The 22876-nt window shown below is 37.5% G+C and overlaps 1 protein-coding gene across 2 annotated transcripts in view; it reads left to right on the top strand.

Annotated features, from left to right (window-relative positions):
* Positions 1–22164, top strand: part of DHX35 (DEAH-box helicase 35) — a 33203-nt gene extending 11039 nt beyond the window's left edge. Inside the window, exons 9-22 of one of the 2 annotated variants that reach the window (XM_069806964.1) lie at positions 194–306; positions 654–750; positions 1852–2010; positions 3283–3493; positions 5210–5334; positions 6121–6175; positions 11353–11448; positions 11845–11939; positions 12543–12620; positions 13781–13910; positions 14617–14698; positions 15236–15307; positions 17718–17856; positions 20366–22164. In XM_069806964.1, coding sequence (XP_069663065.1) covers positions 194–306; positions 654–750; positions 1852–2010; positions 3283–3493; positions 5210–5334; positions 6121–6175; positions 11353–11448; positions 11845–11939; positions 12543–12620; positions 13781–13910; positions 14617–14698; positions 15236–15307; positions 17718–17856; positions 20366–20410 — 1497 coding nt within the window. In that variant the 3' untranslated portion in view covers positions 20411–22164. The remainder of the gene's footprint in view (positions 1–193; positions 307–653; positions 751–1851; positions 2011–3282; positions 3494–5209; positions 5335–6120; positions 6176–11352; positions 11449–11844; positions 11940–12542; positions 12621–13780; positions 13911–14616; positions 14699–15235; positions 15308–17717; positions 17857–20365) is intronic. The other variant, XM_069806957.1, reaches the window with a different exon arrangement.
* Positions 22165–22876: the final 712 nt, after the last annotated feature.

The raw sequence follows: 22876 nt of genomic DNA, 5'->3' as shown, positions 1-22876 counted from the left end.
TTTGTGCTACATGCCTGAACCCTGGACAGAATAGAAGGCAACAGAATCAAACTTTAAAATTTTTAAATTGGCACTCTCAAATTCATGAACAAAATATCCAAGTAGTAGTAATTTAACTTCTTCATGTCTTTAGGTTTCTCCCTCAATTCTTTAAAGTATCAAACTGAAAGTGTTTGTTTTTATTTTAATATAGAAATTCAGGGATTTCTTTAATCAAAACGATACTGGTGACCCCAGCAAAGATACCAGTGTGATCCTTACTGTCGAGGGGAGAACATTTCCAGTGGACATCTTTTACATACAGAGGTGTGTTCCTGTTTGATCTTGTCAGTGGTGATTAGGAGAGTGTGCAAATGTGTTATCATTTTGTCTAGGTTAGCGCTCAGAAATTCCTGGACAATGGTAAGGAAGTGTAACATTCAATTTGGGAAATGTTTGGATATTGCTTATAGTAGCAGACATGTTTTTGAGCTTACTGTAGTGTAAAGGAAACAAATTAATTGCTGAAGGCAGATTCCCAAGGATGCATCATGAACTCAATGTGGTATGGCTGATGTATAGTGTCCAAAACCTAGCTCTCTGTTTGTTCCTTATGGAAGTGACAAGTCTGTACCTATTTTTCTGCTAATGTCTGCTATTTTCTCTCCCCATAGTCCTGTTCCGGACTATATAAAATCAACTGTGGAAACTGCAATGAAAATTCATCAGATGGAGAATGATGGTGATATACTGGCATTTTTAACTGGCCAGGTATAGACATAACCAATTTTTTTTGCTTTACAGTGCTGTACTGTGGGCTTTGTGAAGCCACCTCGGTCTCCTGCTTTCCTTAGCTGTGCTTACTTTAATGTCATTAAAGATGACAAACATTTCTGCGTTGGTGGGAGCAGAATTAGGCCAGTCCCAAAGACTTGTAGGAAATACATGGCCTGCATTTATCAAAGCTAGTGAAGATGATAGTTTTTCTCATTTAATGCTCTATGGTTTCAGCCTTGTTAATAAGTGAAATAGTGTGTGGAGTTTTGGTGCTAGTCACACCTATAAAGTTGTTAAATTGACAGTGAGTCATCATTAACAGTTAAGGCAAATGGAATTTACATTTGTTAGGCTTAACATCTGAAGTCTTTGACAGAAAAACAAATTGCTATGAGATAAAAATTTACTAGTCTCTTCTGCTCTATTTATGCCTGTCAGCTCACTTTGCAGCTGAGAAAAGTAAATGGGAGGTAGCTTATCATTTTTCCAGTGAGGAGCTACCTTGAGGAGCTTCAATAACATCTTGCATATTTTCAGAATAAATTCTTCATCCCCATTAGTGATTTAACTTTGGAAGAGTGAATTGGGTATCTCATCAGGTGATGTCTGAACATCTTGTTGTCTGTGTTTTTTAAGAGATGCCACAATTGATCTCTGAGATTAAATGTGAAGTTGAGCAATAGGTGTTAATGCTATTACTGTGTCATTCTTGATCAAGACCCACAGCATTCTGCACTGTCAAAATAGATTGGCCTCCCATTTTGCTCTCACAAGTTGAGATACACAGGAAAATATGCCTGCTTCCTCCTGAACTTTGTTCAGTCCTTCCCTTGTAATTTTGTTCATGTATTTGTAGTGTGACATTGTCTCAAATAACAATGAACATAAATATTTATATAAATAAGATATTTATTATGAATAGCAATTTATGTAAGAATATTACAAAATTGAGGGAACTAGTCAAAAGATCCTGGAGTTTGAACAAGTAAAATTATATTGGGATTATTTTAATGCATTTTTGGTATATAGGTGATAGCTATGTGATATCAAAGTGAAATCTCTCTCAGTGTGGTCCCTTTCTTGCTCTGGCTCTAGGAGGAAGTGGAGACTGTTGTTTCTATGCTCATAGAGCAGGCTCGGGCCCTTTCTCGCACTGGAATGAAAAAGCACCTCCGTGTTCTCCCCATGTATGCTGGACTGCCTTCTCCTGAGCAAATGAAAGTGTTTGAGAGAGTTTCTCACAGTGTCAGGAAGGTAAGGCTGTGGTGTATGTCTCAATTTCTACCACCCAGAAGGGTGTGTGCATTACACAGATTGTATATGCCAGGTTCACATCGTGAGCCTATTGCAAACGCTTACCGAGGGAGACTTTCCGCATCTCCTAACACTGCCTGTCAGTTTTCAGACTGCGAACCAAGAACATGTTCTCTGGCTTCCCTTTTCATCTTTGATCAGTCCTAGACATGTCAGTTATAACTCTCCTGTCTACCTCATCAACCTCTCAATTTTTAAGAATCTTCGTACAGCCTTGTATTTTTCTATGTCCACTTGCAGCTTCTTACACTCTGAAGTCCTCTACGTTTACCTGTTTGTATTTCTTTTTGTGGTCTAAGTGTCTATGGCTGTTTTCCACCAGTAATGGAAAGATTAGTGACAGAGTGGGTAAGTGCTGTATTTTCACCTAAGAAACAAGTCAAAACTTGCTTGGTTTTAATAGAAAAAAAGCCTTGTTTTGACTTCTGCAAGTCTTGTTCAGATATTTAATGTCACAGAACTATATAATTGGTCATGATTAGTGCTTTCTGCTTAGGCAGAACCTGTGTTGGGGCTGAGATAAGTTGTCAGAATTACACAGGGATGACGTGGTATAATTCTTGTGCCTGCTGGAGTCTAACAAGTAAAATTGTTCATCTGGTGTTGGAGAACATTGAGTATAAATACTTCTTTTCTCTCCAGGATATGGCATTAGTCAATTAACTTCCAAGATTTACTTTTTTAATTTCAGGTGAAATAAGGATTAAATTTCCCTTTCTTGTTTGGGAAAAATTATTTTTTCAATATTTTAGGACATGTATATAAGTATATCTCTGCAGGAATACTGAACATGGAACGCTTAGTCAACTCTGTTTCTCTGCTATCCCCTACCCCATTCTAGTGTTACAAGTAACAGCTCAATATAACTGAGAAGCAGAAAAAAATATTTTTAGTTCACTAAATAAGAAGATTTGATTTACAGTCAGTTAATGTTTTTCTCTGCAAACACTGCCAAGTTCTTCTACTTTTATGAAGAGAGAATAAATTTGAATAAGAAAGTGACTGTGAAACTGGGCTTATTTCAAGCTGACAAGCTCTTTCTGCTTCATGTACTGTATCCTTTTGTACTCTAGAGTTAGTGTTTACTGGAACTGTTATATCTGAGGTCTTTCAAGTGGTTTGTATTGGAATCCTGATGCACTGATGCTAGGGCTTGATAGTGTAATTGAGATTGAGGAGTTCACAGTATCCCCATTGTGTCTGTATCTCTAGGTGATAGTAGCCACCAACATTGCTGAGACCTCCATCACAATTCATGGAATTGCGTTCGTAATTGATTGTGGTTTTGTGAAGCTTCGGGCCTATAACCCCAAAACAGCTATCGAATGCCTTGTGGTGGTACCAGTATCTAAAGCTTCGGCTAATCAGAGAGCAGGGCGTGCAGGACGGAACCGCTCTGGAAAATGTTACAGGCTTTATACAGGTCAGTAATTCGATGTGTAGGGAAGGTGAACTTGCTTACATTTTGTTTTACAGTGGTTTTAGTGTTAGACAAAGAACAAAACCCCTATTTTTTTCTCTCAGTGAGAGATAGAAATTTTCCTTCATTATTCCTCTGGCTTATTTAGAAATGCATTGTTCATATGTGCTGAACATTGGACACTGAATGCTTTTATGAAACAGAAACACAAACCTGAGCAGGGTAGGTGCTACGAAATTGTCAGCAATTGCAAACCTGTAATGTTAATACAGCTCTGGTGAGTCTACTAAGAAGTTTATGTTTTTATGATCTTGGTTTCTAAGTAATTGCTTCAATTTATAATACACACCTGTGATGCTTTCTTTTGTGACTAAAGTCTCCTTTAGACTGTGCATCTAACAAAGGACTCTGGAAATCCTTTAGGTAACTGAGGGAAAACCAATGTGTATCCTAGTTTTCATAGGAATAGGTGCCAACCCCAAATGCTTCTCTTGAATCAGTGACCCTGGCACTGTACAAAAGTTACTGTTACAAGTAAATCTGTTGGCCACCTAGCAGTGTTCAGAAAGCCACAATCCAACTGTCTCTGTTCTCAGCTGTTTAATGAAAAAAGGCATTGCAGCTGAGCACTGCCGTTGCTTATGTGCTTCAGGTTCCCTCTAGTTTTACCAGAGCTTTGAGACTTAGAGAGATCAAGCATATTCTTTTGAAATGTGTGTGTGGTTGCCAGCAGTTGCCATGTTAAACAGAGACATGATTTATTCTCTAAATTTGTGTGTCCAATAATAATCTGGAGAGAATGTCTGCTGCATAATATATCCAGCTTACACAGCTTTTTAAGTATTTTACTGGAGAAACCGTGACTACACTGAAGTTATTTTTGTGTGTTCAAGAGCTGGCCTGATGTGTGCTTTAAGAAACATTTTAAAGGAGAGGGGAAAAAAAAAAGAAGAAAATGCACTGAGTGGACAAAAGTAGAGAAAACGTACACTATCTTTGTCTTACGGAAGGTCTGAGATAGACCAGAGATAGAAGAGGGTTCTGTCTAGAAATGAAAGTAATTCAGGTGAAAATAATGTATTTCTTGTCTTGGAGTTTTAGATCAACGTAGGGATGTGTGTACCCTTTACTGCAGAAGAGTTGGTTAATGGAAGGTACAGGGATTTTGACCTTATATGAAGTATTTTTCCAGACTTAGACTTTATAGTGAATGTGCTTTTAAAAAGGCATTGTTAAATAAATAGTTTTTCAATCCTTAGTCTTTATTTTAAATATGCTTTTTAAACCTCCTTTTGTTTGAGTAGCTACTAAAGTGTTCTTTTAATGAAAGCATGCTGGTTTTGAACTTTCTTTTAAAAAAATGTTTTTTTGTAGTATTGCACCCTGCCTTTTTTTTTCTGATAAAAATATTAAACAGAAGAGAAATAAAGCATTTCCAGATTTCTGTGAAGAATTTATAACATTTAAAATTAACATATGGAGTTGGTCAGCTACAGAATCAGCAGTATAGCCAAAACTGTTGAATTTTCTATTTAAATTAAATTCTCTTTAAGTACAGTAATGGGAGAAAGATCATCTTTGAGTTAGAGTTCTTTTAACGCCTGTTAAGTGTTCATGCTTGATAATTTTAACTTGAAGTGGGTGTGATTCTATCATGTTGACTACATAGGGTGGGAGTTGAAACTCAGTCCCAGATTGCTTTGTTTTCCTCCACAACAGAGGAGGACTTCGAGAAGTTGCCAAAGTCCACTGTTCCTGAGATGCAGCGCAGTAACCTTGCACCTGTCATCCTGCAGCTGAAGGCTTTGGGAATTGACAACGTGCTCAGGTTCCCCTTTCTGTCGGTAAGTCCTGAGCTGTAAAGTCTGTCATCTTTCCTTAGTGTGAAGAAAGATCAGTAGATGACTTGTTGATAACCCATAGAACCATTAACCAGTAACCATTGCCCTGTTAATTTGGAAAGCATAACTCATTGTGCACTATCGGGCAGCAAAGCATGTTTTTGGGAATTGACTAGTGCAAGTAATGTGTGTGACAACTTAGAAATAACGACTGTTTGTATTCTAGAATTTGCTGTTAGAAATGTTGAGAAGTCGAGAAAGGCCTAGAAAGACAAATTCTGAGATTCTGCAAAACTGTAACTGTAGTCCCTTTGCACTGAGTTTATGAAGAGGGAAAAAAAATTGATATCTACAGAACTAAACCTGTGCTTGTCTGTCTCGTTAAAAAGAGCAGTACCAACTTTTAGATTTGCTTTATGTAAAGTTTCTAGCTACTGTTGTATTGATGTGAAAAACTAACATGGTAGCATTAGAAAAGAAAGTTAAGTAATCATTCTGATCACCACTGGCATCACTGTTGCACAAAGCAAATATGCCTCTTCTAGCTCCGATCTTGAGAGCATCATAGTGATGATGCTGAGCCTGTTGAGATGGTTTTGACTCGCAACACTGGTGGTCAGTGGAAGGGTGATAGGAAGAGTCCGAGAGCTCTTTCTTCATTTTGCATAAGTAGAAAGGTAGGTAGTTAGAACTTAAGGATTTTGCAAAAGAGGAAGATCTAAGAATTTTTGTGAAAACTTGTGTGTTCTATGGTGATAACTTTAAACAATGCACATTTTTTCTTCACAGCCACCTCCTGCACAGTCAATGGTGCAAGCTTTAGAATTGCTGTATGCTTTAGGAGGTGAGAATATTATGCTTTGCTTTATTCATAGTTATGTTACAGGTGTTATGAAAAAAAATTGTTAATTTGGATTTGGTGATTGGATGGACATTAATCAAACTTGCATTTGAGAACCGTGCTTTGAGAAAGAGAAAATGCAGCCTTGACTGGTGGAAGCTTTTTGTTGGTGTGTTTTTAAAGTGTACCTCGGTCTCCTCTGAATTTACTTTTCCTCTGGTTATTTCAGACAGATAAGCAAGCAAAAGGCAGCAATAACTTACTCAGAGGAACTAGAAATCTATTGCATAGAGTATAAACTAGAATTTAACTGTTTAGATTGGGCAAACAAGTATTTTATAGCCATCTTCTGTGTATTTTCTTGCACCTCTATGGAAGGAACCAGCTATTTGTCCTTGCTAGGAACAGGGCTCTGAGCTGATGAGGGTGTTGACTTGATTCTCTCAGGCAGATCATATATTTCTTTAGTCCTTACGGAGTGGTATGAAGATACAAATGGAGTTCAGACACTGATTAGATCAGTACATGAGTTAGACACTAAATTTACCTGCATCCAATTAGATAAGTTGTTAGATATTCAAGCTCTTGGTGTGGTGATCTTTCATTTTGTGTTACTGTGCCAGTGATGGAAGCATGTAGCACTTGCAAGTATAAACAAAAAAAGTTGAAAGTAAAGGTTTGACATCTCTTTCATGATCAGACTGGTTGTAATAACCTAGAATTTAGCAAGCTTGATATAATTACTACTTTGTTTATTCCTTAGTCAGACTTTAAAAAGCATTGTTTTAAATTTTAAGTTTAAATTTTGTTTTTAGATTTTTCTGTTAGCATGTTACACTCATTATCTGATCTTGACATGTGTGCAGGAACTCTGCCTAAACATTGTAAGTAAAATCTGATGCTTGAATTTGGGAGAGGCCAGTCATTGGATGCTAGAATTAAAACCTATAGAGAGTGTGCTTCCTGATGGCTTAGCAAAGCAAGTGTCACACGTTAGTTTTGAGACCTTCTCATTGATGCAATTGTGAAGGTATGACTGACAAAAGTTATTAGGAGCTAACCTAGTTATAATTTTAAAAATGAGTTCTAATTTTAAAAATGAGTTCTAGTCTGTGTCTCTGCTCTGAATGTAGTATGGCTTACAGCTAGAAGTCTACACCTTATGCAGTGTAGTGCTATTGATGTTAGTGTTGTTGGTCCTGCAGCTGAGACAAAGTTCAAACCTGTAGCAAGTCAAACTGTTCTAATTCTATTAGCTGTTAATACATGATGCAACCACTAAAAAAAGAAACCAACCTGATCATTCCTAAAGGCAGCACATTTTGTCCTGGATGAATTGAAACTATATTTCTCACATTCAGTGTCTGTGTTTCAGTTCACAGCCTGCTTGCTTTTCATGCTTTTAAATGCATAGGAGCTCATTTGCATGCAGCTCGCAAAAAGAGTCTGCTCTAGTTTTAGTATTGAACTTTCTGGTTATGGACAAATAAACAGATACACACAAACTTCTAATGAAAAGAAGGAAAAGCTAGTCTAACAGCTCTAAGACCTGAGAGCATAATTCAAAGTACTTTTCTACTATTTAGCTACTTAATAGCATATCTTTTTTTATTATGTTCTCTGAATTACTAATTACAGCTTGTTCTCAAATTCAGTATAGAGTCTGAAGAATACTCTTAGTCATATCATTTAGTTTTAGGTAGTCCTGTGAGGAGCAGGGAGTTGGACTCGATGATTCTTATGGGTGGGTGCCTTCCAACTTGAGATATTCTGTGATTCTAAATGTGTTCATTTTGGTTTTATTCATTATTCCACTGCTGGATACCTATAACCTGTTATAATACTTTTAGCCACAGCTTTCAATTCCTTTTTGTTGTGGTTAGTGGAATGTATGCTGTCTAATTTTGTTTATAGGAAGAACTGTTATATTCTTGGTGTTTTGACAGCTATTTAATCTTTTTGAATGCAATAAACTTAAACAAAACAGAAACTTGACACAAGAACAAGTAATCAAAATGAAACTCTGTTTAACTTCAACTCAGTGTTTGTAGTTCATTCAATGTTAACAATATTTGCTCCATAATGTAAATGTGAGGAAAAGAGTAGTGTAAAGGAGCTTGTGTAAGTTTTGGAAGCTTCCAGAGGTTTGTGGGTGTTTTTACATCACTTACAAATGCTGCGTTGTAACTTGTGGCAGTCTGCTCTCTTCTTAATCTCATGGAGCTGTAACTCTCTGCTTGGCCGTGATTTTGCTCTGTGCTGATTCAGTTCCATCTTGCAAAGGAGGGTTTCACTTAAGGCACTTCATTCTTGGCAACCTTTTCAAGCCTGGAACAAGGACCTTCACAGTGGCTCAGAAGCATGTTGCAAGGGTGAATTCACAGCCAAAACCACCTTAGGGAAATGGAGAGGAAAGGTCAATAAACTCACTGATTAGCTGTTTGATGTTTTGGCAAAAGTGTTATGCTTATAGTAGCTTCACAGAAAAGTACAGAGCTGTTACTCTCTTGGCTGCCCAGCTTTTGTAGCAAAGCAGAGAAATGCTGATGTTAGTGTTTAAGATGGAAAGAAATGTGTGTGTGTGTGTGTGTGATATACAGATTCGCTCTTCAATTTTTGCTGAAGTTTAAGGTTTTAGGTGGTTTATTATGGAGATTTTATGTAACTTGCAGAAGTGAAGTTGCCCAAGCGTTTGCAGATGCAGTAAGGATTAAATTTCTCTTATGCAAGTATGAACATGTATTTCATCATTTGCATTGTAATAGCATGCAAATGTGCAGTTTAGGGTCAGGACCCTATTGTGCCAATGCGGTGCCAACAGAGAAACTTGTGCAGAGCAGACGCTTTTAAGGTTGAGATAGTTTTGTTGAATAAACACATCACTGTTTTTAGACTGATTATTTTTACAGTGATGCAAACTGATTACATCAAGAGTATCTCCTCTCAGTCTTCTCCTTTGATGCCCCTTTGAAAGTCTGAGTTGTCAGTTGGAGTTTATTGTTTTTAAGCATAATTTAGGAGGTAAATAACCAGGTAAAAAGTAGCTTTATTTTTAGCGTTATTTGAGATCCAATATTTTGTTGAAGATTTGTTTGTAAGTTGTCACCTGTCAGAAACAACCACTCTACCTAAGTTTAAAACAGTGTTTTAATCCCTCAGCCCATCACATCCTAGTGGTTGTTACTTGAAACTTTTTAGTGCCACAGTACTTGAATAATCTCTCCTAAACATGTTCAATAAAAATATTTGCAGTATCTTTTTCTAAGACCTCCAATTTCCTATATATATATGGATACAGTGGTTGCTTCCAAGGTTATTTCAAGGAAACTTTTACCTATTTCAGACTAGTATCCAATGCAGGGCTTTTGTGTATATTCAAGCTTACTGCTACATAGGCATCTGTGTACAAGCTCTCTATATATATCCATGGAAAATTACACTGAGATTTGTAGGATTCAGCAGAAGCCAAAGGATTTTGGCTTGATGCTCCTGTAGGAAGTTAAAAAGATGGTAACTTCTCCTCTTCCCTGCTTAGGAATGCAGTTATCTTTCTGTAGATGAAAGATGGCGTATTCTAAGCTGTTGATTGTGGTAGCACTTAAACTTCTCATATTGCACTGGTCAAATGAAAGCTATCATACCTTAACTTTTGCAGTTTCTGTGACTATGTGTTTAAATATATTACTTCATCTTTTCACATAAGCTGTCTTTCATACCTGTTTCTGAGTAAAATATTGTGACATTATGTGAAATGCCTATTAGGTTTTGTTAACAGTGTAGGGGTGTGGTGAGTGAATTACTACATTGTCATAATAAGTGAGATGATAGCATATCAAGTAATAAAGGAAAGTAAACACTTGATAGAGGTATCTGTGGTTTCAGATATGCTGACAAGATCAGCATATTATAGATCTCATTCCTTGACTTGATTTGTGGTTTTGCTTTTCTCTGTGAAACATAGCTGAAGTACAACTGTGGTTTGTTGTCACCACACAGTCTGACAAATAATATGTTTATATAATGCATGGGCCACAGTTGTGTTTCCTCAGACCACTCTGCTGTGGTTATTTATGCAATCTACAGTGCCCCAAAGTTCTATTACTGGGCTCTTGTTAGTCCCTCCTTGTGTAGCTTTTCTCTTGTGCTCTGCCTCCTTGTCGTACCTCATATAACTTGGCTTACTTGCAGTTTTCTCTTTCAATTCTCACTCTTTGCTGCCTTTCTTAGTGAGCTCTTTCCTTCTTATTGTGTCCTGTGTCTGTAATTTTTTTTTTTTCATTCTCCTTCCCATGTCCTCTTGCAAAGAAAATGCTTTTCCATTTAAATTGTTCCCTGAAATTTCAGCATAGTGCTCTGGATTAGAATATGACTCAGTGGTTTGCATGGGTAAACCTTACTGCAGATGTTTGACTGTAGGAAGCCATACAACTAAAATGGTAAATGTGCAGGGTTGCTCAGTGATACCTGGGAATCTAAAAGCAAGCTGTCATGCCTACCTCCTGTACCATCTCCAGTAAAAAGGTTAGAGTTGGAACATGGCTGACAGTTTAGTTATTGATGTATGAGGCAGACTAAACTGTAGAGAATCTTCACCAGCTGTACAGCTCTAGTTTATTAAAGTTAAATTATTTTTCTCCGTGACCTAAGCAGATGTGACTCAGAAAAATAGCACCTTACCGCCCTCTCTACCCTCTGCCCCCTACCCACAGTGCTTCCTGTTTCTACAGTTATGCCTGTTCCATAATTATGCCCTTTTTTTATTCTCATCAGGACTCCTCCTGCTTCCTGTCCCCATGAACAAAGATCTTGCTAAGTACTTAAAAAGGAGATGCATAAGTCTCACAGCCAATAGGCACTCTGGCCGTTGCATTGACTTTGACTGCAGGTTTTCTAAATTGTTGGTAATAGCAATGGAACTTGGTCAAAATGAAGAAACTTGTCTGTTCAAGGATGTTTGAAAAAACAATCAAACAAACAAAAAAAACCCCGGTGACCCATGGGAGAGTAAATAGATATTGAGGAGTGCCTTTAAGCTTAGTTTAATATACATTCAGCAACTATTAGGTGCATTGGCTGTATTTTAGCTCGTAATTCTGCTCTTTAGTACATATTAAATTCTTAAAGAAGAATTTCTGTGCTCTTTTGCCTGTATCACAGCTACATTTATTAATACGCTGCAGGTTTGGATATGCATTGCCGTTTAACAGAGCCTCTTGGAATGAGAATAGCAGAGTTTCCTTTGAATCCTATGTTTGCAAAGATGCTTCTAGAATCAGGTAGGAGGAAAAAAACCAGATTTTCTTCATAGTCTTGTGATGAGTAGAGGACACTGCTTCTTGTCTAATACTACACTACAATTACATTTGCTAAACTTGAAACAAACTGTATGCTTCATCTTGGCATGTTGTTTAGTGAAAATAATTGGTTAAACTGGTGGACCTCTCTAATAAATAGTATGTCTAATACATTTAACACACTAATAAGCCTAACACATTTGTCTTAAGTTTTCCATTAAAAACATTCACTGTTATATTAAAAAAATCCAGGAGTTTAGGTATTTTGGTTTTATATACTGTAAAAATATATTCTGCTTCTTTTCCTTTTTATTCTATATTGGGCTAAGTTGAATGAAAGAAGATTTCCTTTACTGAATTTCTCCACTTACTCCTCAGGAAATTTTGGCTGCTCCCAGGAGATTCTGACAATTGCTGCCATGATGCAGATTCAAAACATTTTTGTGATCCCTCCAAATCAAAAAGCTCAGGCTGTAAGTTCAGTTGTGTCTCATTTTCTTTTTGTTAGTTCCACATTTCTGGATTTCTGCCAAGTATTTTATTGATACCCATTACAGACTGCAAGTTTGTATGAAAATGAAGCAAGGTTTTGAACTTTACCTGTTGGTTATAGGTAAAAGAAGAAACTGAATAACAGTGGGAACCTTGGAGTTTACTAGTATTAAAAGCCTCCTTCTGAGGACAAGAATCATGAAAGGTTGTAAACCAATATTGGTCAGCGTAAGGGCTTGCCAAAAAACCCAAACCTCCCCAAACACCACTTCCTTTCAAGAGGAACAAAAAAGAAAGTATTAGCATGTAGCAAATTATTAATAGGTAGTAGAAGCCTAATTTTAATGCATCCCTCTCTTGGATTTTGGGGGTTCATTTTCAGTTCATTTTTTTAATTTCAGTTTTAGAAGTGCTTCTGAATATAGGTGGGCTAGTAAAATATTGCTGTTGCCTAGAAAAACTACCCTATACGGTAAGAATTTTAATAGTCACCAGGAAATACAGAGATGATGGGAACTGAGTGTATTTGACATGATTTTTGCAAAAATCAGTCTGCCCATAAAAATGTATTTCTTCTTCTCCAGACCAGGCAACACCGAAAGTTTGCTGTGGAAGAAGGTGATCATCTCACTATGCTTAATGTTTATGAAGCCTTTGTCAAAGTAAGTCGTTTTCAAGTGTATGTGGATTTGCAGGAATGGGAAACACTTGCGATCCTCAGTTCTGATTCTGAAAGTTCTGGATATAGCATCCTCAAAGCTGAGGACTTACCAAGTATATTAAGTTATAATTATGCTTTAAAAGATATTCTGGTCATATTTTGCCACGGACCTTCTGTAGTTCTTCTGAACAGGGAATAGAAAGAATTTGGTTTGGGTACAGCACAAAAGTCTTATGGGTAGACAACTGTATTTTCAAGGAGACTGGGATTTTTGAAATGGCCCAGGAAAAACAGCTATCAAATTCCAAATGAAATTCATATTCTCCCATCTTTTCTATAGAGGTATCAGAGTTTTACTGATCATAAACTGCATCTAAATCTAGCAGTCTTTTTTTAAAAAATTGCCACATTGATCATCATATCCTCTTTTTCAGTGACCTTATGTATTTACCACTCTAAGGTTTAGCATCAATCTTAATGCTTCTCTGTAAGCTGAGGTTTTACTTAACAGTTTTGAAGTGCTATACCTATTTAGGAGAAGTATATTTTGCTGGTATAAAGCACTTCTATAATAATGTATTTGCAACAGTGTTGAGTTGAAGCAGTGTTTAAAAGATTACTTCCTTCTCCCCAACCCCAAAGCAATCAGTCAGGCACTAACTGAAATTTTGCTGTTTAGCTTTTATATCTGCCTAATTCTCTTAGAAACAGCCAAATGCAGAAGCTCTTGGAGTAAGTGCTGGCTTCTGGAGAAACAGTTCTTTGCATAGAGAAGACCAGTGAAAACAGTGTACAGAAAAGGTTGTTTACATTTTGAGATTGAATACAGACTAGTTTATCATATGATGCTTTTGTGTGTGAATGGAATGACTGATGCTATTCTCTTTCACCATATGAAGAAATTAAGCACATCTGTATGAAAATACCCCATGGCATTTGTTCTGCTGCTATTTAGTTGTTGTTTGAAACATGTTTTCTAGATACTGGTTTTATGTACCCTTATTAGTTGCTACGTAAACAGGTAATTTTCAGGAAAAACAACAATAAATATGTTGTAGGAGACAGAAGAAAAACAGAACAAGGCTATGTGATCCAAGAGATTGGGTTTTGTTTTGCTGATGGTATTTCATTGTAATTTTTTCTATTCTTCTCACTGTACAGCACAGCAAGAGCTCTCAGTGGTGTCAAGAACACTTTCTGAACTACAAAGGGCTTGTTAGAGCTTCTGTTGTAAGAGAGCAGCTGAAAAAGCTTCTTGTCCGCTTTAAAGTGCCAAAGAAGTCCAGTGAAGGTGAAATATTTTTTTTAAACCTGTTGTCCAATACATATTGAAGGAAGTCTCCAAATTGTTGGTCTGCTTCCTGCTTTTCTTGTAACCTTTGAGTATTTTGTCCCTGGCCTAAAAATAATGTTAATTAAAACCAGGGGGTTTTTTTCCTAAAAATGACCGTAGACGAGCATTTTAGCCCATTTTTACAATTAACATTTAGTCCAGTCTTGATTAGTTACGTTTTCCAGCAAGAGATTATCACCACTGATTATATATTGAATGGACAGACTTACCAAAAGAGTCATAAGAGAGAAGGAGGTGACCTATTTTTCACTTTTCAAAAAGCTATTTTTCTAGTATGTTCAAAATGATGTCCATTCATTGGGATCTGATTTCCAGCTGTTCTGTGCGTGCATGGATGCCATGACTACTACTCAGCACTTGTCTCTAACTGCTTTGAAAAATCAGACTTCAGTGCTGTCACACAAGGTTTCCTTAAGGACTGTGAAAACTATCTTCATGGAGACACCAGTGGCAACAGTAGTTTTTTATGTAGTAATTTTGATTTGCTGTGAAATTGAAGTCAAAAGAGATTGCAGGGTTTGTCTGCCTTCAAGCCTTTCCTTTCAAAGCTTGATGCAGTGTGAAAAGTTGAGATGATTAAGGGGTATTTTGGGGATTTTTGCCATTCCATTGACTCATTTTACATAAAAATTCTCTTCTTCAGGTGATCCAGATCCTGTTTTGAGATGCATAGTTTCTGGATTTTTTGCTAATGCAGCTAAATTCCACTCTACTGGAGCTTACAGGTAAATATATATAGCTTCATTACAGCTGTTGCTTAGTTTAAAAGCTCCTTTGACTGGATACATCTAAGTATAATCAACAAAGAGCTGCTTCTCTAGACACCTGCCATAAGAAACATGTAGGGTTTGATTTACTAAATATTTGAAGTTTTGTATCTTCAAACTGCTTCAGTGTTTATCTCTTCTCTTTGGCAAATATAAATAATTAGAGTTATTGATAGTGGGAAGCTGTTACTAATAGTAATTAGCTTGTGTTAATACAATCAAGTACAGTGTCTCTGTTGTAGCACTCTCAGTAAGAGCATGAAACACTACTTTTTTATTTAATGTAGATAGAACTCTTTTAGGACTTTAAATTATCCTTTGGCCAAGATTTAAGCCTGGTTTCATCTGAAAGCCTGTTCATTAAATGCAAATGTTTTTAATTTGCTCTAGCTCTCTTATTGTTGCCTTTTATTAAACATTCTTACTGGGGATGAAAGGAACCAAATGTTAAGCAATAAACAGATGCACGGTCTGAATTAGTATCTTGCTTTCAAGGACTATCCGTGATGACCATGAACTTCATATCCACCCCACTTCAGTGTTGTATGCAGAGAAACCTCCACGCTGGTAAGTTAAAGCTGATTTCACTTGCTTCGTGATCTTTACAAGATATTTTCAGCATCCAGACATTTTCATGAATGACTTTTCTCCATCAGTGGAGGATTAGATATGAAGGTCATGGTTCCCACAGAGAGAATTCCATTGGTATTTCCTTTGCATCTTTTTGTAGGCAGTACCCAAATAAATCAGGGAAATAGAGTGATGTTTAACTGTCCAAAAAACCTGCAGAAGTTGGTAAGCAGAGTCAGGTGACCCTTTTTTTTTAATAGGCACCATATTTTGCACTGCAAATTGCTCTCCAAGTAATCTCTGTACCTAGATAGAACTAGGATTAATTTACTTTTATTAAGCCTGTTAAGTAAATGTTCTGTCAAATAGGTGCTACAGTAATTGCAAATGGCTTGCTAGGAGAGGGCATATGTGTCTAATGCATGATGCAAAAACTTTGAGAGAAGTTATGGCTGTCTAGCAGATTGAGGAAAGAAGTGGTTGTACTTTCGTGTTAGCTGGGATATTAGAATTCCATTTGTGTGTCAGAGATGCTTTGATAACAATTAGAAGTGTGTTTCTAGCTACCAGGTCAGCATGATCAACCTGAAGTATTTGGACTCTTGTCCTTCTTTGCCTGTTGCTGAGACTTTGAAGGATAAACTTGACCGGTGTCATCTGTTGTCTTTGAATTTGGGCTCCTACACCTGTTGTGTAGGGTTTGCAGAAGTGTAACTGATTGGAACTTAGCCATCAATTACATTGGCTCACAAAATAAAAATGAGTCCAGCTCACTTGTTCTTAACTGTACTAATTCTTCAGGGCTGAGTTGAGCAGAGTGTAGCTAAAGTAATTTTTGCCACTGAAACCAGCCTGATTCGCTGCTGGTTTACCAGTTTTTTTAACATCCTGTCACTGCTATTAAAAATAAAACACAATTTGTTTGAAATAATAAGAAGAATAGTTTGCAGATATACTTCTGAAATTTTCTAGCTTACAGTAGGTAACATACTGAAAAAAGTTAGGTTATGGGAGAGTAACAGACAGTAAGAAGAATAAATTGAGAAGAAATTAATCTGGAAAGAAAGTCTGGTGGTAGGAGAGTACTGGAAGAATTCTTTGTTCCAGCATACATGTCCTCCAGGGCTCAACTTTTAGTTGATGAGCCCTCAGCATGGAATTTCCATCCCAGCCTTGGGCACTTCCAGACATATAGAAAAGCAGAACTGTAGACAGCTAGCTGGAAGTCTTAACTGGCAAAACCTTAAGGCTGCTCTTTGCTTCACAGCCTCTTTGCTGTTGGTGGCAGCAGTATTGCTGGAGTTTTTGGGAATACTGATTCTGGGCTTAAATCTATTTTTGGACCCCTGTGTTACAGACCAGGCGCAGACCTGTCTTCCAAGGCCACGTGGTATTGCCACCACCAGCTTAAAGATGCTGCTGGCTCATGGCATCCTCTAAGACAGGGGTTTAACTTACTCAGCAACCCTAGCTTCAGTGCTACTGCTGCCTGGGCACCCATCCTATACAGAGGGCTTCAGTTGTCTGTCTGTTACAGGTGTATATAAAATGTGTTCTCATTCTTGTTTGTTTTCCTCAGATTTCTCTTTAGCTGTATTGGTAGGTCTCGGGCTGTGTTTGGCAAAGAAGAGAATTTTGGACTCTCTACTATTTGCTTTTGAGAGCAAAATACCAATTAATGAGAGACCACAAACCTTGTGGGTTTGCAGCTCTACTGTGTATAGAAGGCAGCTAATGACTTACAGTTTTGGTGACTAACCCTTCAGCGTGTGGGTTTGCGCTTACTTGGTAAAAATGACTTTCCTTATTGAAGGGTGACTTTAGAAATAGGTTGCCCATGCTGGCAACCTGTTCATGCTGGCAGCAGGGATTGAGTCCACATGGCTATCTGCTTCTAAATCTTTTACCAGGAGATGTTCTGGCAGTAGTTAAAGCTGATTTCTTCCTCTAATCCTTATCTTGCTTGTTGGCAGACAGGTACCAGGGATAGTCATGCTGTGATTTGTGCCCTACTTATTATGGGTCCAGGGTTTTGGTGCTTTTGACATCCTTCCTCATGATATTACAGAGTAACTACTATTCTCGCTTCCAAAGCATCTGTTATGAGTCACCTTTGGCCCCATTATAAGAAATATTCTTTCTTTTATACCTTGCATCCATGTGTCCTGGTAGTATGTGAAGGTGTTTTTAATGGCAGTCTAACGGTTGTCTTAATGTAGAGTACTCCGAACAACCAGAAGCAAAGAGGTGTAAGAGGCTGTATTATAACGTAAAGACTCTCTTGTCACTCTGTAAATACTACCTCTGGCAGCATGTATCTGAAACTGTCTAAACATGCTGTTAATCATCTCTCTCCCTCGTTGCTTTATAGCAAACACTTTTTCTTTTCTTTTTTTCTTTTTCCTAGGGTAGTCTACAATGAAGTCATACAGACTGCTAAATATTATATGAGAGATGTGACTGCCGTTGAATCTGCTTGGCTCTTGGAACTGGCACCTCATTTTTATCAGCAAGGAACGGTACGGAATCGGCATAAAGCCCAAACGGTACCATTGCTGCACTAGCAGCTCTTGTATCTGAACTTTTTAAGTGTTTATGTTTTGTTGTTGTCTATTTAATGGTACAAAAATGAATTTTGTTTTGTTCATTGTAGTGGTTTTAATATCAAGAAAGAGGATAATAAATTGATGCATGAAAGCTTTTTCCCTATTATCTAGCCCACAGACATGATCTCAAAGTTACAAAATAGCCTATCACTGGTAAATGAAGCCTTCAACCATTTTACACTTGAATATAGGCACTTGGTAGCACTTCTCTGAGCAGCACTGTAGCTAGGCAGCAGCCATACTTTGTACAATAATTTGAGGAGTCTCTGCATGCTTTGCAAATGTTTGTGCAAATCCTGAGCATTAATTATCTTTACTGCAAAAAAAAATCAGCTCTGATCTGTTCAAACTTGAAATGGCAAAGAACAGCTGCTATTTGTGCAAACCTTTATTGCAAATCCTGTTGTGTGTGATATACATATGTTTTCTTTACAAGTATCTTTTAACAGTTGTCACCATCCTTTATCAACTCTGTCCCATGTGAATCCATCAATCTAGACTTATTCACTGGTCATTCTGAGGACCGGATTGGTATTATCTAAATGTTAGTTATGCGGGAGCTGTTGATACCACATTGCATGTAAATACTGTACAAGCAAGGTTGCCAAATTGATCTTGCAAGTGAATTTCCCATGGGAGATTAATAACTACTGAGCTTTATGTTCTAAATTAGTGAAGTATTTCCAAAATACCAAGTGAAAAAAATGCACTTGTGTATCAGACCTATGCAAAGCAAGAGATCTGTGCATATGGGCAGCCATGTTGCAAAAATGGGTGTTTCTGATTTACACATCTGCTACACTATTTGACTTTTCTGAGAATCTGATGTTTGTTTTCTTTCACTTCCTGGGGTTTTTGGAAAAAAGAAAAACACTGTGGTGCATGGAGCACCTTAGGACATACCTCTGTGGTTACAGTATACAGCAGCATTGGCATCTGTCCATGTAATTGACTTGAGAGGGTTGTTTTTTTAATATTGAGTTTGGAAAATTCATCTCAGTTATCCAGACACTTACCACCTATAAATGCACTTAATAAGTAGCTGAATATTTTTTGCCTTTTTTTTCTATAATGCATTTGCCAAAGGCAGTAATGACCCCTGCAGGGTAGACCCCTAAGTCTTTAGCTGCTGTTAGATATTCTGCAAGCATGGTGTAAGAAGCAGGTGAGCCACTGTTCCAGTTGTATCAAATCTGCTCCTGGAATAATTAGTCCTTTTGACTCACAAATTTACATGCTGTAATATCCCATACATAACACAACATCCCATTATGATACGACCTCTCCGCAGGCTCAGTTTTGGGATGAGGTTTTCCTTTAGGTAGGTGGTGTTGGGGAATGTGACTCAATGACTTGTTCAGGCAAAACTTGAGTTGCTTTTTGTAAGTGAAGAAGGCTTGTCTTGAATAGTAGTACTTATCTGACTGAGAGAACATGTTTTTCAAGGTAGTACTACTACTGTTGTAGATATGCTATGAAATTACATTAGAACCTATTTTTTACCATTGCTATCCTTTTGATTTGATAGAGATGAACTCAGTTTGCCGCATGACCTAAGCATTGCTTTAATCCTAAAATAAATGGAAGCTCTGGAGGATAGTGCTGGTTCTGAGGAAAATTATTTTCCAGTTTGGGCAGTTATCCTTATCAGCCAAAAGGCTTGGGTGTCTTTATAAAATGTTTAAAAATTAGAAATATTCCTGTTGTGTAAAGCTTTGAATTATACATGTAAATTTTGAATGAGGAAGCCATTGTAAGACACACAAATTTATGCTAATTTATAGGCATTCAGACCCTTTTTCTACTGAAGGATACATCTTTGTGTTAATAAGTGATTCCTGAAATATGAGAATTTTTATTCCTGTATTGAATTAAAAACAAATTATAACTGAATAGCATTCTGTGTGAAAAGATTTTCTTCTACAGCTTGATCATGGTCTCAGTCAGTTATGTCTCATTCCAAGTTTTGCAGGACTTCATGTTTTCATTCCACATTTTTGTAGGCCTTTTTCTTTAAGAGCATAGAGTTTCAAAGGTCCAATGCAACTACAGCTGCAGTGTTAACACATTAGTTAAAATCTTGTACTTCATGTACATAGTCCTAGTGTTTATGCATATGTGTTGTTGGGAGCACATGTCCATCTCTGTGTTTTTACATGCTGGCAACTTGCTTCCAGTGGGAAATTGTTCCTGTGCTTGCAGTTAGTACAGAAGTACTAGAAGATAATATTTTATACCGAGCCAGAATACCACTTTGGGGTACATGTGGGTTTTTTTATTTCTTACGTTTATTTTAGCTAATATTGGTAACAAGCAGAGCTTGGGAAGGGTGGTCTTTGAGATTTGTATAAGATTTTCTTTAATTGGGGATTAAAGACTGAAAGCTTTCTAGTTGAACATTTTTCTGATTGTGTATATGCTAAGCAATTTTTCTTTTCTTTTCTTGCAGCATCTTTCCTTGAAAGCAAAAAGGGCTAAAGTAGATGACCACTGATTTGACATGACTTAAGTCTTGTGACATCAGATGCAGAACCTACCAGTGATTTCAAGCTGGCTACAGTCCATTCAGCAGTCAGTTCATTAGCAATTTGATCTTACATCAACTTCAATGTTTAAATGCCTGCCAGGATCTGTAGGGGTTTATGCATGACCAATACATTGTAAACCTATGTAGAGCTTGCATTGTGGACATTTTATTCTTTGCCTACTTGACCACTGTTGTTAATCTGGGCATGTTGCTCCTTTTAAATAGGTAGAAAAACAATTTAAAAAGTAAGAGGACATACAGGACCACAAAAAACTGAAACCTTCAAGAAGGAAACTGATTTCCTGGAGTGGTACGGCTGCCTTATGAGAGTGGGGAATAGGGTACCCTGCCTCCTATTACCTAGAGCACTGTGACTACTACCGGCCAAACTGAGACTGACTCCTGACAGCAGGAGCTCAGGGCAATGAACTAGCCCTTGAAATGCAAGGGGCTGCCATGGAAACATTGATTTCATGTTGGACCATCCCATACTGGTGCAGCTAAAAGTGCAGCTTTTACTCCCAAGCAGTAAAAGTCTCCTGCCTGAGGTCGAGCTGCCCCTGGTCCCTATGCTGTAACAGTCCTTCTGTAGGCAGCATTGTATTAAAATGTCTTGTTTCTGTATGGGAGAGTTGCTGTTTGGGGAGAGGGAGGAGAAGTAGCTCAGTATTTTTAAGAAGGATTAATTTTTTGCTCAATCAGGGGACTATACACATATGTTCACAAACAATCAAATTCACAGATGGGGCTTTTTTTTTCTTTTTTTTTTCTTTTTTCATAACAAGAGAAAAGATGTTAACGTCTCACTGCTTGGAAATACCAGAAAATTTCAGCAGGGGTATAATCATGGAACACTGTTTTTTAGCCTCTGTTGTTCAGCAAAGAAGAAAATGTTCTGTACTTTTCTATAAGGAACATAGTCCTATATATTTCTTTTATTAAGAATCTGTTCTTTGCTGCTTGGGACTCTTCTTCATGTGTTACTGAAGAGAAGGATGCTCTGAACTAACTATTGCTGCTTTAATTGGGACTCCATGGCTACTTTTCAGTAAGGAACTGTACCTTTTTGTGTTTTAACAAGATAGCTTGGATACATGTATTTATTTTTTCCATCTCTATTGATATTTATTTTAGAAACACATTGTTTGAAAATTTTATTTTTGTAAGGCAACTGATTTGATGAATGTGGTTTTGGCATGTTAACTATAATTTTATTTTCTTTTTAAAAAAAAAAAAGGATGTAAATAGGCAAAAATTTCTACATAGAAGAAATGCCTTCCTCGTCACAGGACTGCCTTGAAAACTTTCTTGAGAGCTTCTTTACCTTCTCCCTTCCAAACACCTGCAGAGAGAACATGTTCTGTCATGTGCAATGTGTGGTCTATTCGGTGTCTATGTACTGACTGCCAGCACAAAAAGATGTACCAGTCTCCATGTATGGCACCAGCAGCATGACAAACCGTGTCACCTTCCTTGTTGTTTTCCCTGTGAACCTAACCTTTGTATTACTCTCTCTCTTAGAATGGGAGCTCTTTGGGGCAGGGACTGTCTCCTAGCCAGAGCTGAGAGCAGTGTTGTCACTTACTAAAAAGACTCAATTTGCAGGTTTTTTTCTCTTAAAGGATCGGAGAAAGAACTGAATATGAAGACTTGTAAAATGTCTGTGTCTCTCTGTCCTCTGGAAGTATTCTTAAGAAAAATAAAACCATTGAATCAAGGAAGCTTGAGAATGCATCACTTCAGCCTGAGTAGTGGGTGATTTCCCAATGTACTGGGTGGTTGCACTGTGGTGGTCTGAATTGTGATGGGCTGTCAGTGGATGGCCACTTCATTTGCCAGTTCTGAGAATTTTGGGTGGTTCTGGAGAACTCTCTTCTCCAGATGTTGTTTTACCTGGCTGTACAGCTGCAAATTTTTCTCTTGGAATGATTGTGACTCCTGCTGAGTTCAGAACCCAGGGATGTACAAGCTTTGTAATGTGCTGCAAGCAATTGTACTTTTATGAGTGCAATAGGCCTTTGTAAACAAAAACAGAAACTGAGACTTGTCTTTTTAGCGGTTTTACAAACTATTGAGGTATTGCTGGAGGTGCAGACACAGAACAGGCAGACTTTATACTAGAGATGCAGGCTAAGAATAAGCGGGTTTAGTATCCAGATTAAGGTTACCTTTAGAGAGAAAGCACAGCTTGCATCCTTTAGGTGCACCTTTGAAGGTGCTTGAAGACAGAGACCTAAAACTTTAAAGACCTTATAAAGTAAAGAGATTTTCAGATTTTTGCCTACAGCAATCTGCTAGATTTGTACATAGCACTATGCTTTAAATAACTTTGATTAAGGAGATGGGTAACTGTGCCTTGTTGTTGGCTCTTTGCTGCATAAACAGTCTCTGCTGTTGTGGGGGAGGTTAGAGTAATTTGAAGATGGTTGTCAG

This window comes from Haliaeetus albicilla, chromosome 2 (assembly GCF_947461875.1).
Source record: "Haliaeetus albicilla chromosome 2, bHalAlb1.1, whole genome shotgun sequence".
NCBI classification, from domain to species: Eukaryota; Metazoa; Chordata; class Aves; order Accipitriformes; family Accipitridae; genus Haliaeetus; species Haliaeetus albicilla.
This window is presented reverse-complemented; position numbering and strand designations above follow the sequence as displayed.